Below are 16,598 nucleotides of genomic sequence, written 5' to 3'. Positions count from 1 at the left end.
TTTTTTTATTTTTTAATAGAGATAATATATTATTAGCCCCAGTGGTACAGGTCTGTGAATCACCAGGTTTACACACTTCACAGCACTCACCGTAGCACATGCCTTCCCAATGTCCATAACCCTACCACCCTCTACCTACCATGATCCCCCCGGCCCCCCTGAGTTTGTTTTGTGACATTAAGAGTCTCTTATGGTTATACAAGCAGATTATTAATAGAAATGTGGAGTTCTCTGAGATCCCTTGGAAGTCTCTTTCTAGTGAATCCTGTAAATAATGCCAGACTACTCTTCTTATCCGTAGTGAAAGCTAATCCTCAGTAAATATGCATTTGCCTGTATGTTTTTGTTGTCTTTGCTTTCAATGTATTCTAGTGCTTTTTTAGAAGTGTATCACTCTTCTTGCATTAAGTTGTTCTCAAGGGGGAAAAAGAAAATATTTTCATGAACTTGAAACATGCTAATAATATGTTTAAAATAATAGATTTTTTTTTTTTTTTAATTTTTTATTTTTTATAAACATATATTTTTTATATACATATATTTTTATCCCCAGGTCTGTTTTAAAAAAATGTTTCTTTTCTCTAGATTTGATGTTGAATTTGTTCTCTCAGCACCTACTTCTGAATGGAATGGCAAGCGGGGACACATTTCACCAGCTCTTCTTTCTGAATTTTTGAAAAGAAGTTTAGACAAATCCAAAGTCCTCATCTGCATTTGTGGACCAACACCATTCACAGAACAAGGAATAAGGTGAGTAGTACTGTGGTAGGGAAAAGAATACCCAACACTAGGGGTGCCTGGGTAGGTCAGTGGGTTAAAGCCTCTGCCTTCAGCTCAGGTAATGCTCCCAGGATGCTGGATCAAGCCCAGCATCGGGCTCTCTCCTCAGCGGGGAGCTTGCTTCCTCCTCTCTCTCTGCCTGCCTCTTTGCCTACTTGTGATCTCTGTCCATCAAATAAACAAAAAAATCTTTAAAAAAAAAAAAAAAAGAATTTCCAAAACTCTGAAATGCATATCATTTATAAAAAGCAATTGACTTAACTCTCTGTTCTTCCCATTCATACACAATGGCACTGCAATAGTCTGTTACAGCCTAAGAAAATAGTAAAGTTTTTAACCTTCATGCAGGGGGGAAGTTGGAGCCCAGGTTTATGCGTGGAGTTAAATGGGAGTGAAGATCTCTGCTAAGGACAGGCAGTATGGATACATACTCATGAGTTTGGTGCCACAGCCTTAGGTGACATAGGATTCAACCTCTTCTTACACCACAGCTTCAGAACATAGAGTGATTAGTAAGCATTGTTCATCTCATTGTAGCTTTTGGCTTTTTTTCATTCCCTGCAACTGGGCAAAAGCTAGTAAATTACAGTGACTGAAAGCCAGACAGCAAGACAGGAGAGACTAGAACATAAATAAGCAAAGACCAAGAGTCGAGTCTACATAATGAAATATCAGTGGTGGTGTTCATCTTGTCTGAAAATCACCTTGCCCTGATTTAAATCATCAGGGAGATTCAAATTAAAACCACATTGAGATATTACCTTACACCAGTTAGGATGGCCAAAATTAACAAGACCGGAAACAACATGTGTTGGAGGGGATGTGGAGAAAGGGGAACCCTCTTACACTGTTGGTGGGAATGCAAGTTGGTACAGCCTCTTTGGAGAACAGTGTGGGGATTCCTCAAGAAATTAAAAATAGAACTTCCCTATGACCCTGCAATTGCACTCCTGGGTATTTCCCCCAAAGATACAGATGTAGTGAAAAGAAGAGCCATCTGTACCCCAATGTTTATAGCAGCAATGGCCATGGTCGCCAAACTGTGGAAAGAACCAAGATGCCCTTCAATGGACAAATGGATAAGGAAGATATGGTCCATATACACTATGGAGTATTATGCCTCCATCAGAAAGGACGAATACCCAACTTTTGTAGCAACATGGACGGGACTGGAAGAGATTATGCTGAGTGAAATCAGTCAAGCAGAGAGAGTCAATTACCATATGGTTTCACTTATTAGTGGAGCATAACAAATAGCATGGTGGGCATGGGGAGTTAGGAGAAGGGAGTTGGGGGAAATTGAAAGGGGAGGTGAACCATGAGAGACTATGGACTCTAAAAAACAATCTGAGGGCTTTGAAGTGGCGGGGGGGTGGGAGGTCGGGGTACCAGGTGGTTGGGTATTATAGAGGGCACGGATTGCATGGAGCACTGGGTGTGGTGAAAAAATAATGAATACTATTATGCTGAAAATAAATTAAAAATAAATAAATAAAATGACACTTTAAAATAATTCATTAAATGTAGCTACTATTAGGTATCTAGGTGATTTTATTTTATTTTTTTTTAAGATTTTATTTATTTATTTGAGAGAGAGACAGTGAGAGAGAGCATGAGCGAGGAGAAGGTCAGAGGGAGAAGCAGACTCCCTGTGGAGCTGGGAGCCCGATGCGGGACTCAATCCCGGAACTCCAGGATCATGACCTGAGCCGAAAGCAGTTGTCCAACCAACTGAGCCACCCAGGCATCCCAGTCTAGGTGATTTTAAAATATGACTGCCTTAAATGCCTGGTTTTTCCTTGTTTTTGAAATATGGCTACACCAACCATTTTCTGGATAGTTTCCTCTCTTGCTATCTTATTTTTAATTTTAATTAAGAAAAAGACTAACCTCAATAAATAAAGACATAGAGAACTGTTTCTTTTCATGTTACATTTTAAAAGTATTTTAATTAAATTTAAGTGTGTTTGTGGATTTTAATACCTTCAGAAAAATGTTCTTTAATCACTCTCAATTTAAATTTTTTAAAATATTATAATTTAAACTTTTTAAATCTTTTAGAGTTAAAACTATTAAAATTATAGTGAAAACTAACTATATGATTTGAAGTAAAATAATTTTCCAGAAGAAAAAGGTTAAGAGATACATTCTTCAACTTTATTGGCACTGCTATTTTAGATGTATCTTAAGGCTTACTTTATAGATTGCAGCATAATAATCCTTTTACATGATGGGAATCATAAACTCTTCAGCATTGAAAGAGAGACTGTCTTTAAGACCACTTAATGCAGTTAACTGACTGAGGAAGAATCCCTTGTCCAGCCTCCTAAATAAGTGGGTTGTTTTCTCCCCTGAATGATGGGCTATTTGCAGGCTTTTCCCTCTCATTCTTGTGCCGTGTGTGCAAGGCTTAGCCCACTACGTTGCACACAGGAGCCTCGGTGGGTGTGGAATTAAATAGAAGGTAGCCAAGATCCTCATATACCTACATTTTTAAAATTGACTATAATTCTCCAGTTTTAGTTTCTCAGCTTTACCTCTGAGCTAATCTTTCTGTGCTGCCCCAGCTGGCTTGCCTAGGATTGCTCGGGGCTGTCACTGATTGTCATGTATGGGCCTCTGCTTTTGCTCACCTTCAAGCATGCTGCATGGAGTTGCTTGTGAAATGTGGCCTGATTCACATTAGTACAGGCACATCTCGTTTCATTGCTCCTCTTCACTTGATTGTGCTTCGCAGATACTGCCTTTTTTTTTTTTTTTTTTTTTTTAACATATCGGAGGTTGGTGACAACCCTGCAGAGAGCATGTCTGTCAGTGCTATTTTCCCAGCAGCATTTGCTCACTTTGTGTCTCTGTTTTGGTAATTCTCATAATATTTCACGCTTCTTCATTATTATTATGTGTGTTACAGTGATCTGTGATAAGTGATTACAGCTTGCTGAGAGCTCAGATGATGACTAGCAGTTTTTAGCAGGAGAGAATTTTTTAAATTAAAGCATGTACATTGTTTTTTTCGACAGTGCTGCTGCACACTTACTAGACTGTAGTGCAGAGATAACTTTGATATGCATTGGAAAACAAAAATTCATTTGCCTTGCCATTTTGGCACTATTTGCTTTATTGCAGTCATGTGGAACCAAGTCCACAGTATCTCTGAAGATTGCCTGTACCTGCAATTCATAGCACCTGCCCTTGTGGCATTTCATTTAGGTCTCTCATTTCTTTGACTTCCTCGCCTTAACCATCTTAATGGATGCAGCGTATCTCTTACCTGGAAGTTACTTGGGTCTCTTATTCTATCATAGTTTTTGCTGTCCTGAAAAATGACTCTGAGGCCCCCTCCCTGAGGCCCTCCAAAGTTAATCTCATGTCTGCTACTTATGTGTAACCATATCAAACATACTCTCCATGTTGGTGAAAATTTGTTAAATTTGTATGATGTGATAACAGAGAAAGACTCAGAAACGGATCTTACTGTAATATAGATAAAGAGCAAGATAACTACTTGCTCAGTTAATGTGCTTTCATCTACACAGTACCCACTTATAGAGTACATGGATAAATAAAACCATCTCTGCTTTCAAGGTCCACACTGTCTAGTGGTAGAAACAGATACACACACTGATAAGTAAAATAGGACTCAGAATATCACAAACACTCTTACAAGAGGTAAAAACAAAGTGTTCTGAAAATTCAGGAAGAGACAATTTACTTTTACCTAGGGGTATGTATTGGAGAGAGAGGAGGAAGACCCATTTTTTGAGTGATGGCCAAAATGTCGCCGGTCAGAAGTGGAGAAGGGTATGGTAGGTAGAGGAACAAGCAGACACACTGAGGAGTCAGATATTCCAAAGACAAGACTGGCGTGGCCAGTATGAAGCCACTAGCCAGTGAGGGACAGCGAGCATGGCTGGAAGGGTTGGATGAGTTCAGCCAGCCAGAGGCTTGACTATTGTACCCCATTGGTCCTATGGCTCCTGTGCCAGACTGTTACTTTGTCTGAATATGTGTGTATGTCTAGAAGCTGCTAACTTGAGTCTGAGTCCCAACCCTAGCACTTACTGTGATCTTGAAATCACTAAGTGGGTGTTGTAGAGCCAATTCAGCCTTTCCAAGCTAGTACACTTATCTGTGCAAGGGAATAAATAATACTTAGGCATGTGAAATGATTAGCGCAGGGACTACATACAGTGATTACTAAATAAATGTTTTTATTTTCAGCAACTTTTTTTTCTTTTTTATAACATAGTTATGTTAGTTTCACGCATACATGATAATGATTCAGTATTTCTATAGATTACTCAGTGTTCATCACAATAAGTGGGCTCTTGAGCCCTTTATCTATGTCATCCATCCCCACTGGAAACTCCTGGTTTGTTTTCTGTATTCGAGAGTCTTTTTTTTTTTTTTTTTCTTTTTTGGTCTTGTTTGTTTGTTTGTACATTTTTTGTTTCTTAAACTCCACATGAGTGAAACCCTATGGTCGTTGTCTTTCTCTGTTTCCAGCAGCATTTTAAAGAGCTACTTCTAAGATTTCAGTCTCTATTTATATGTTTTACAAGTTGAATTATAATATACTTGAGCAGTATTTCTGCTTGTCTTGTTCAATTTGGGAGAATGAAGATAGAATGCCAGGGGGATCAGCTCCTTACTTTGAAAACTGGTGAATAAAGGGGGAAAATATACATTATTTGCCTTTTCTGTATGAGCTCTCCTACTGAGTAACTACATAATAAATTTGCAGAAGTTTGTTTTTCTCTGTAGAATTCCTTAGGTGATAAATGAAGAAAGAATTGTAGTATGTGTCACCAACTTCTGTTCCTAATGAATTAATGGATGTATACGTAAATCACCAATGGTTATTAGCATCCAAAAAGAGAGCAGTCAGGTATTATGTGCCTTCTGATGGAAAAACACCGCCTATGATGTAGTCTTATCAAAAAAGAATTGAACCTGTATTTAATCAAGCCTCTGGATCAGGGTATTAAATTGTGGGAAATAAGAGGACTTAGGAACATATTTTTTTAAGTTTTTAAAAATTTGTTATTTATTTATTTGACAGAGAGAGAGACAGATCACAAGTAAGCAGAGCAGCAGGCAGGGCAGCGGGGGGAAGCAGACTCCCCGCCCAACAGAGAGCCCGATGCGGGGCTCGATCCCAGGACCCCAAGATCATGACCCGAGCCAAAGGCAGAGGCTTAACCCACTGAGCTACCCAGGCACCCCAGAACATATATTTTGAAAAGAGGGCATCAGAACATATTATTAAAGTACACCACAAAAATGAGGCAAAATGAAGACTCTGGAAGGCTCGCCACATAAAAACCTGGTTTTGTCAACAAAGAAATTGCAGAGCAGAGAGAGAGAAGGGATACTGTAGATCAAAAGGTATCTAAAAGACATCAGCCAGTCACAATGAGTAGACTTAAATTGGCATTAAACAAACTTAAAAATAATGGCACTTATTAGATAATCAAAAATTTGAACACTGACTAGATATTTGTTGATACTGAAAAATAATAAATTTTTTTAGAAGTGTTGTGTTTTTTTTCTAGAAAATACATACTAAGCAGGGAAAATGAAAAAAAAAATACTATGGTTAAGATGATAAACTTTGATCTTACTTATTTTTAAACATTTTCCCAAAGAAACATGTACTCTGTATTTGTTTTTCAGGTTGCTGCATGAGCTGAACTTTTCCAAAGATGAGATCCATAGTTTTACAGCATAATGAAAAGCTGTCATTGTCCTTTATTCAACTGTTTTTGTCTAAATTTGTGATTACTTAGGATTTTTTAAGAGCACATTTTTGTACATACTAAAAGGTCAACTAGAATCCAGGTTTCAGTTTCTTCAATGAAATCAAATGTTCCTTCCATATAGATGACTTGTTGACTTTATTTTGTACCATAACTTATTTTACTACTGATCTCTGACCTGGAATCAATCATGGCAACAAGTCCATACAGGAGTCTTTTGTGATGAGTCACAAATTTCCTTACCATTTAAAGTGTATCACTGTTTTACAGTAAGCTCTTGTGTTTTATGACATGATAAGGTAAATGATCATTTTGATCATGTTTCTATGCCGTAAAATGTCTTCTTAGCAATACAGATTAAATTTTACATTGCACTATTAACTCAGGAAATGATCATTTATGTCCTTGTAATACTATTAAAACTTGGAATGTTACAACTTATCAAATGATCCAAACATTTGTGTGTGTGTGTGTGTGTGTGTGTGTGTGTGTGTGTGTGTGTGTGTCTCATTGATACAGAGTAGAATAAAAGTATACTTAGTACTTTTTAATTCTTGTGGTGGAAATGTGTTTGAATGCAGCAATATCCATTCTGTGTCTAAGGGGCATTTAAAAGGCAACAATAGAAGATTCTGGAGACACCTCACATACGCGGTTTTGAATTAGATGTGTCAGAGAGTGGAAGAGAATCTTAACAACTCTTTTGATTCCTAGCCAAAATTAGAGGTGTCAGGAAAGATCATGAAAGTGGCATCTGGTCCCATGACCTAAAATAATCATTTGGAGCTTGGGGATGGGTTAAACTGTAATTCTCACTGAGCCCATCCAGAGGCACACTGTGTCCTAAATGCTGCCTTCCCTGGCTGGCTGCTTCCTGCACACCTGGCAGTTCAGCAGGGAGCCCTTCGGTGCTCTGGTGTGTAGGCAATTCATTCTCTTCCCTACCCCGTGCTGCCTGCAGCCTCCAAGTACCTTCCCAGACTGGGATTTAGCAAAGGACATCCAGAAAAGTCACTGTGAGCTTTTCATGAGGAAACTGTTGAATGCATAAGTGGCTGCTACAGGAACTGAGATTTTTCCCTCTTACTCAGTACAGTGGCCCGGTTTTCCCAGAAAGGGGACGGTGGGAGGTGTCTCCAATTTCCCTGAAAATGTTACAAATAGCCACATCTTCACTGAATGAGGTACTCCCCAGGAACACAATATTAACATTGCTGAAATGACAAACCCCCAGCTGATGTGGCTGCACGTGTTCTGGTGGCTGAGGGACCCATCTCCCTGGCCTCCTGCTCTTGCAGCCCATTCTACCTGCCTCTGCCATTCCCTGAGCCTGGCGGGACCCAGTTGTCCTGGCTGCCAGCGCTCTCTGCTGGTTAACGGGAACATTCTATATCTTCTGCCTGCCTGCCACCTCCTGTTTCTCCTCAGAGAGATTGTAAACTCTCTGGGCACAACCTTTCTGTAGTTTATTAGTGAATATGTCAGTCATTTCCACCCCAGCCAAAATTTTTCTCATCTTTTATAAACATTTTTCTCTTCAATCCTCTTCTAATCACCTCAAGCTCACAAAATCCTTTATCTCTATATGTATCTCTTCCTCATTCCTCCTCTTACTGTATTTAAAAAATTTTTTTAATTTTTTTATAAATATATAATGTATTTTTAGCCCCAGGGGTACAGGTCAGTGAATCACCAGGTTTACACACTTCACAGTACTCACCATAGCACATACCTTCCCCAAAGTCCATAACCTCACCACCCTCTCCTTACCTCCCTCCCCCTGGCCACCCTGTTTGTTTTGTGACATTAAGAGTTTCTTATGTTTTGTCTCCCTCCCGATCCCATCTTGTTTCATTTAATCTTTTCCTACCCCCCAAACCCCCCACGTTGCATCTCCACTTCCTCATATCAATGAGATCATACATATGATAGTTGTCTTTCTCCGACTGACTTATTTTGCTAAGCATAATACCCTCTAGTTCCATCCATGTTGTTGCAAATAGCAAGATTTCATTCTGATGGCTGCATAGTATTCCATTGTGTATATATACCACATCTTCTTTATCCATTCATCTGTTGATGGACATCTAGTTTCTCTCCATAGATTGGCTATTGTGGACATTACTGCTATGAACATTTGGGTGCATGTGTCCCTTCGGATCACTACATTTGTATCTTTAGGGTAAATACCCAGTAGTGCAATTGCTGGGTCATAGGGCAGTTCTATTTTCAACATTTTGAGGAACCTCCATGCTGTTTTCCAGAGTGGTTGCACCAGCTTGCATTCCCACCAACAGTGTAGGAGGGTTCCCATTTCCCCACATCCTCACCAGCATCTGTCATTTCCTGACTTGTTAAGTTTAGCCATTCTGACTGGTGTGAGGTGGTATCTCATTGTGCTTTTGCATTTCCCTGATGCCAAGTGATGTGGAGCACTTTTGCATGTGTCTGCTGGCCACCTGGATGTCTTCTTTGCAGAAATGTCTGCTCATGTCTTCTGCCCATTTCTTGATTGGATTATTTGTTCTTTGGGTGTTGAGTTTGATAAGCTCTTTATAGATTTTGGATACTAGCCCTTTATCTGATATATCGTTTGCAAGTATCTTCTCCCATTCTGTCAGTTGTCTTTTGGTTTTGTTAACTGTTTCCTTTGCTGTGCAAAAGCTTTTGATCTTGATGAAATCCATAGTTCATTTTTGCTCTTGCTTCCCTTGCCTTTGGCGATGTTCCTAGGAAGAAGTTGCTGTGGCTGGGGTGGAAGAGGTTGCTGCCTGTGTTCTCCTCAAGGATTTTAATGGATTCCTTTCTCACATTGAGGTCCTTCATCCATTTTAAGTCTATTTTCATGTGTGGTGTAAGGAAATGGTCCAAGTTCATTTTTCTGCATGTGGCCATCCAATTTTCCCAACACCATTTATTGAAGAGGCTGTCTTTTTTCCATTGGACATTCTTTCCTGCTTTGTAGAAGATTAGTTGACCATAGAGTTAAGGGTCTATTTCTGGGCTCTCTATTCTGTTTCATTGATCTATGTATCTGTTTTTGTGCCAGTACCATACTGTCTTGATGACAGCTTTGCAATAGAGCTTGAAGTCCGGAATTGTGATGCCACCAACTTTGGCTTTCTTTTTCAATATTCCTTTGGCTATTTGAGGTCTTTTCTGGTTCCATATAAATTTTAGGGTTATTTGTTCCATTTCTTTGAAAAAAATGGAGGGGATTTTGATAGGAATTGCATTAAATGTGTAGATTGCATAGACATTTTCACAATATTTGTTCTTCCAATCCATGTTTTCCATTTCTTTGTGTCTTCCTTAATTTCTTTCATGAGTACTTTATAGTTTTCTGAGTATAGATTCTTTGCCTCTTTGGTTAGGTTTATTCCTAGGTATCTTATGGTTTTGGGTGCAATTGTAAATGGGATTGACTCCTTAATTTCTTTTTCTTCTGTCTTGTTGATGTAAAGAAATGCAACTGATTTCTGTGCATTGATTTTATATCCTGACACTTTACTGAATTCCTGTACAAGTTCTAGCAGATTTGGAGTGGAGTCTTTTGGGATCTCCACATACAGTATCATAACATCTGCAAAGAGTGAGAGTTTGACTTCTTTGCTGATCTGGATGCCTTTAATTTCTTTTTGTTGTCTGATTGCTGAGGCTAGAACTTCTAGTACTATGTTGAATAGCAGTGGTGATAATGGACATCCCTGCCGTGTTCCTGACCTTAGGGGAAAAGCTCTCAGTTTTTCTCCATTAAGAATGATATTTGCAGTGAGTTTTTCAGAGATGGCTTTGATAATATTGAGGTATGGGCCCTCTATCCCTACACTTTGAAGCGTTGTGATCAGGAAGGGATGCTGTACTTTGTCAAATGCTTTTTCAGCATCTATTGAGAGTATCATATGGTTCCTGTTCTTTCTTTTATTAATGTATTGTATCACATTGATTGATTTGTGGATGTTGAACCAACCTTGCAGCCCTGGAATAAATCCCACCTGGTCGTGGTGAATAATCCTTTTAATATGCTGTTGGATCCTGTTGGCTAGTATTTTGGTGAGAATTTTTGCATCTGTGTTCATCAAGGATATTTGTCTGTAATTCTCTTTTTTGATGGGATCCTTGTCTGGTTTTGGGATCAAGATGATGCTGGCCTCATAAAATGAGTTTGGAAGGTTTCCTTCCATTTCTATTTTTTGGAACAGTTTCAGGAGAATAGGAATTAATTCTTTAAATGTTTGGTAGAATTCCCCTGAGAAGCTGTCTGGCCCGAGGCTTTTGTTTGGAGATTTTTTTTTTTTTTAAAGATTTTATTTATTTATTTGACAGAGAGAAATCACAAGTAGACAGGCAGGCAGAGAGAGAGAGGAGGAAGCAGGCTCCCTGCTGAGCAGAGAGCCTGATGCGGGACTTGATCCCAGGACCCTGAGATCATGACCTGAGCCGAAGGCAGCGGCTTAACCCACTGAGCCACCCAGGTGCCCTTGTTTGGAGATTTTTGATGACTGTTTCAATCTCCTTACTGGTTGGTTATGAGTCTGTTCCGGTTTTCTCTTTCTTTCTGGTTCAGTTGTGGTAGTTTATATGTCTCTAGGAATGCATCCATTTCTTCCAGATTGTCCAATTTGTTGGCACAGAGTTGCTCGTAATATGTTCTTATATTGTTTGTATTTCTTTGATGTTAGTTGTGATCTCTCCTCTTTCATTCATGATTTTATTTATTTGGGTCCTTTTCTTTTTTTTTTTTTTAAAGATTTTATTCATTTATTTGACAGACAGAAATCACAAGTAGGCAGAGAGGCAAGCAGAGAGAGAGAGGAGGAAGCAGGCTCCCTGCTGAGCAGAGAGCCCAATGCTGAGCTTGATCCCAGAACCCTGGGATCATGACCTGAGCCAAAGACAGAGGCTTTAACCCACTGAGCCACCCAGGTGCCCCTATTTGGGTCCTTTTCTTCTGGATAAGTCTGGCCTGGGGTTTATCAATCTTATTAATTCTTTCAAAGAACCAGCTCCTAGTTTCGTTGATTTGTTCTATTTTTGTTGTTGTTGTTTCTATTTCATTGATTTCTGCTCTGATCTTTATTATTTCTCTTCTCCTGCTGGGTTTAGGCTTTCCTTGTTGTTCTTTCTCCAGCTCCCTTAGGTATAGGGTTAGGGTGTGTATTTGAGACCTTTCTTGTTTCTTGAGAAAGGCTTGTATCGCTATATATTTTCCTCTCAGGACAGCGTTTGCTGTGTCCCACAGATTTTGAATCGTTGTGTTTTCATTATCATTTGTTTCCATGAATTTTTTAAATTCTTCTTTAATTTCCTGGTTGACCCATTCATTCTTTAGAAGGATGCTGTTTAGTCTCCATGTATTTGGGTTCTTTCCAACTTTCCTCTTGTGATTGAGTTCTAGCTTCAGAGCATTGTGGTCTGAAAATATGCAGGGAATGATCCCAATCTTTTGATACCGGTTGAGACCTGATTTATGACCCAGGGTGTGATCTATTCTGGAGAATGTTCCATGTGCACTAGAGAACAATGTGTATTCTGTTGCTTTGGGATGAAATGTTCTGAATATATCTGTGATGTCCATCTGCTCCAATGTGTCACTTAAGGCCTTTGTTGATCTTTTGCTTGGATGAACAGTCCATTTCAGTGAGGGGAGTGTTAAAGTCCCCTACTATTACTGTATTATTGTCCATGTATTTCTTTGATTTTGTTATTAATTGGTTTATATAGTTGGCTGCTCCCATGTTAGTGGCATAGATATTTAAAATTGTTAGATCTTCTTGTTGGACAGACTCTTTGAGTATGATATAGTTTCCTTCCTCATCTCTTATTATAGTCTAATTGATTTGATTAAAATCTAATTGATCTGATATAAGGATTGCCACCCCAGCTTTCTTCTGATGTCTATTAGCACAGTAAATTGTTTTCCACCCCCTACTTTAATTCTGGAGGTGTCTTTGGGTCTAAAATGAGTTTCTTGTAGGCAGCATATTGATAGGTTTTGTTTTTTTATCCATTCTGATACCCTGTGTCTTTTGATTGGAGGCATTTAGCCCATTTACATTCAGGGTAACTATTGAGAGATATGAAATTAGTGCCATTGTATTGCTTGTAAGGTGACTGTTACTGTATATTGTCTCTGTTCCTTTATGATCTACTACTTTTAGTGTCTCTTTGCTTAGAGGACCCCTTTCAATATTTTCTGTAGAGCTGGTTTGGTGTTTGCAAATTCTTTCAGTTTTTGTTTGTCCTGGAAGCTTTTTATCTCTCCTTTTATTTTCAATGATAGCCTGCTGGATATAGTGTTCTTGGCTGCATGGTTTTCTTGTTTAGTGCTCTGAATATTTCATGCCAGTTCTTTCTGGCCTGCCAGGTCTCTGTGGATAAGTCCACTGCCAGTCTAATGTTTTTACCCTTATATGTTACAGACTTCTTTTCCCGGACTGCTTTCAGGATTTTGTCTTTGTCGTTAAGACTTGTAAATTTTACTATCAGGTGACGGGGTGTGGACCTATTTTTATTGATTTTGAGGGGTGTTCTTTGCATCTCCTGGATTTGGATGTTTGTTCCCTTTGCCATATTAGGGAAATTCTCTACAATAATTCTCTCCAATATACCTTCTGCTCCCCTCTCTCTTTCTTCTTCTTCTGGAATCCCAATTATTCTTATGTTGTGTCATCTTATGGTGTCACTTATCTCTTGAATTCTCCCCTCGTGGTCCAGTAGCTGTTTGTCTCTCTTTTGCTCAGCTTCTTTATTCTCTGTCACTTGGTCTTCTATGTCACTAATTCTTTCTTCTGCCCCATTTATCCTAGCAGTAAGAGCTTCCATTTTTGATTGCACCTCACTAATTGCTTTTTTAAATTTCAACTCAGTTAGATTTTAGTTCTTTTATTTCTCCAGAAAGAGCTTTTATTTCTCCAGACAGCGTTTCTCTAATATTTTCCATGCCTTTTTCAAGCCTGGCTAGAACCTTGAGAATCATCATTCTGAACTCTAGAACTGACATATTACCATGTCCGTATTGATTAGGTCCCTAGCCTTCAGTACTGCCTCTTGTTCTTTTTTTTGTGGTAAGTTTTTCCGCCTTGTCATTTTGTCCAGATAAGAATATATGAAGGAACAAATAAAATACTAAAAGGGTGGCAAAGACCCCAGGAAAATGTGCTTTAACCAGATCAGAAGAGACCCCAAATCATCGGGGGGAAAAAGGGGGTAAAAAAAAGTTCAGAAAAAAAAATTTAAGAAATGAATACAAATAAAGAAAAAATATATGTATATATATTAGGTAATTGGAACAGGGTCACCCACTTAATTTTGGGAGTATTTTGGTCTCTTAGAAGAAACTACCTCCCAAAATTTTAAAGAATGAAAAACATATATAAGGGTAAAAACAATGAGGGGATGGAATATGACTATGAAGATGAAAAAAAAATTTTTTTTAATTTCTAAAAAAGCAGTTGATAAGGTAAGTTGGTTGGGAGAAAGAAAAAGAAAGTGGAGAGAATTTGCTTGGGCTGGAGACTAGAACAAGCCCAGTGCTAGATTTAGGGTGTATTTTGATCTATTAGAAGTTGTACTCCAAATTTTTTAGAAGAAAAAACCCTATGTGTATATAAAAAATAAAGTTAGATAAAATGAAGGATAAAATATGATTATAATAATGAAGTTTCAAAAAGATTATTATTTTTTTATGAAAGGTATTGTTAAGATAAACTAGTTAAAAATGTTAAAAGAGGAAAGGGTAAAAGTTTAAAAAAATTAGCAGAAGAAAAAAATAAAATTTAAAAAATTAATTAACTTTGCAAGATTAAAGAATCATGGGGAGAAAGCCATGAAATTCCATGCTTTGCTTTCTCCTCCTCTGGAATTCCGCTGTTCTCCTTGGTAAGTGAACTTGGTCTTGGCTGGATTTCTAGTTGATCATCTGGGGGAGGGGCCTGTTGTAGTGATTCTCAAGTGTCTCTGACCAAGACAGAATTGCACCGCCCTTACCAGGGGCCAGGCTGAGTAATCCGCTCACATTCACTTTCGGGAGCTTTTGTTCCCTGAACGCTTTCCATAGAGTTCCGGAGGACAGGAATGAAAATGGCAGTCTCCCAATCTTCGGCCCAGAGGAACTGAGAGTTCGGGGCCCCACTCTGCAGTGCACCCTCAGAGAAAAGCGCTCAATCACTCCTGTCTCCCTGGCCTCCAGGTGTGCTTGGAGAAAAGTGCTCAATCACTCTCATCTCCCCAGCCTCCGGCTGCACTCCAAGCTTACCCAGCCTGTGACCAAGCATCTCTGTTTCTGGCACACAGCTCCACCTGGAGTCTCTGAACCCCGCAGATCCTTGAACTCTTCCGGGGGTTCTCCCCGGATCTTGTGGGGACCCCACTCACAGAGCAGTGGCCTGTGCTATGGATTACAGTTCAAGGTAACTCTGAGTTGAGAGCTTGCTCCTCGCTCTGTCTCTGTAGCTGGCTTCCCTGCTCTAATACCTATGAGGTCTGCAACACTCAGACACCCCCGATCCTTCTGTGACCCCGCGGGACCTGAGGCCACGCTGACCCCGCATGGGCATCACCCCAGTTTAGCCTCTGGAGCTATGTCCCTCAGTGGAGCAGACTTTTAAAAGTCCTGATTTTGTGCTCCGTTGCTCTGCTGCTTGTCGGGAGCTGGCCCCTCCCCCTGCGGTCTATCTTCCTGTTGCTTTGGATTCACTTCTCCACCTTTCAGAAAGTGGTCGATTTTCTGTTTCTAGAACTTTTGCTCTTCTACTCTTTGATTTCCTGTTGGATTTGTGGGTGTTTGGCATGGTTTGATAAGCTATCTAGCTGATATACTGCTACCTGATGTCATCTCAGCCTGCTACTTCTCCACCATCTTGACTCATCCCCTCTCTTACTGTATTTTATAGCAAGAGGAAATCCATAAGTATCTTCTGGACCTATATAATAATCATGCCCAAATTGTAGTCTTTAATTGAATATCTAGGCACCTCTTGGATGCCTTGTGGATGTTCCACAAACTCCCCCATACTCAACTCCCACCATGAGCATCTCACCCCAAGTCCCCTTCTCTTGCATTTCTTGGATTCACTGGGACTACCTTCCACCTATTTGGCCCTTCAGAACCATTCAGTCTGGGTATCTCCCTTTCCAACCTGACTTCTCCACACCTGTCATCCCTCAACTGGATTAGGTAGGATGGTACCCTGGTTAGTCTTGATCTCACTGAATCCCATTCTCTACTCCAGGGTTTTCTAACAGAGACTATGTAGAAGAAAATCCTCTAGATAGAGCTTCAGACTTCCATTGTCTACAGCCATATACTGAAGGGCATAGGTGGGAGTATAGATGGTAACTTTTTTTTTTTTTGATCAAAGGACTCCAAGACTCCTACATCACGTGTTGGCAATGAAGAAAGGGGATTGTATTCAAAGTCACATTTGCTTAAGAATTCTGGTTGCTTGCTTGGTTCTAAAAAAAAATAAAAAATAAAAAAAATTTTTTTAAATGGGTTTATGTATTAGTTTTCTATTGTTGCCAAAACAGTTTCATGGTTGAGAAATCCGAGCATAACGGGCCTCAGCTGGGTCCTCTGTTGAAGGCCTCGCATGGCTGAAATCAGGTTGTCTGTTGGGCTACGCTCTTCCCAGGGGGCTCTCGGAAAGAACTGTGTTTCCAGGCTCATTAAGGTTTTGGCCAAATTCAATTCCTTGCAGTTGTAGGATGCAGTTCCCAGCTGTCAGGTGGGGACAAGTCTTTGCTTATAAAAGCTGCCTGTGTTCTTTCTCATGCTGTCTCTGTGGCCACAGGCTGGTCCAGTCCCTCTCAGGCTTTGAATATTGCCCAGTTTCCCTTCCACTACATCTTTTGCCCCAGCTGGAGAAAGTTTGGTGATTTGAAAGGCTCCTGTGATTCAACTGGGCCCACCCATATAATCCAGAATAATCTCCCAGTCGTAAAATTTGTTGCTTACCGCTGCCAGGTCTTTTGCCATTTAATGTAACATATTCAAAATTTGTGAGTATTAGGGCACTGACCTTTAGGGGGAAGCATTCCGTCTTCTACAGCCTACAA

General features: G+C 39.6%; 1 protein-coding gene across 6 annotated transcripts in view; it reads left to right on the top strand.

The window, feature by feature from the left end:
* LOC131833639 (cytochrome b5 reductase 4) overlaps positions 1-16,024 on the top strand; it is a 104,854-nt gene extending 88,830 nt beyond the window's left edge. For 5 of the 6 annotated variants that reach the window (XM_059177167.1, XM_059177168.1, XM_059177166.1 and 2 more), the window contains 3 exons: positions 586-750; positions 14,731-14,950; positions 15,902-16,024. In XM_059177167.1, coding sequence (XP_059033150.1) covers positions 586-750; positions 14,731-14,950; positions 15,902-16,009 — 493 coding nt within the window. In that variant the 3' untranslated portion in view covers positions 16,010-16,024. Of the gene's footprint in view, positions 1-585; positions 751-6,456; positions 6,989-14,730; positions 14,951-15,901 lie in introns of those variants that run through there. The other variant, XM_059177169.1, reaches the window with a different exon arrangement.
* Positions 16,025-16,598: the final 574 nt, after the last annotated feature.

This window comes from Mustela lutreola, chromosome 6, assembly GCF_030435805.1.
Source record: "Mustela lutreola isolate mMusLut2 chromosome 6, mMusLut2.pri, whole genome shotgun sequence".
Lineage (NCBI taxonomy): Eukaryota > Metazoa > Chordata > Mammalia > Carnivora > Mustelidae > Mustela > Mustela lutreola.
The sequence above is the reverse complement of the archived record's forward strand: the minus strand, read 5'-3'. Positions and strand labels throughout refer to the sequence as shown.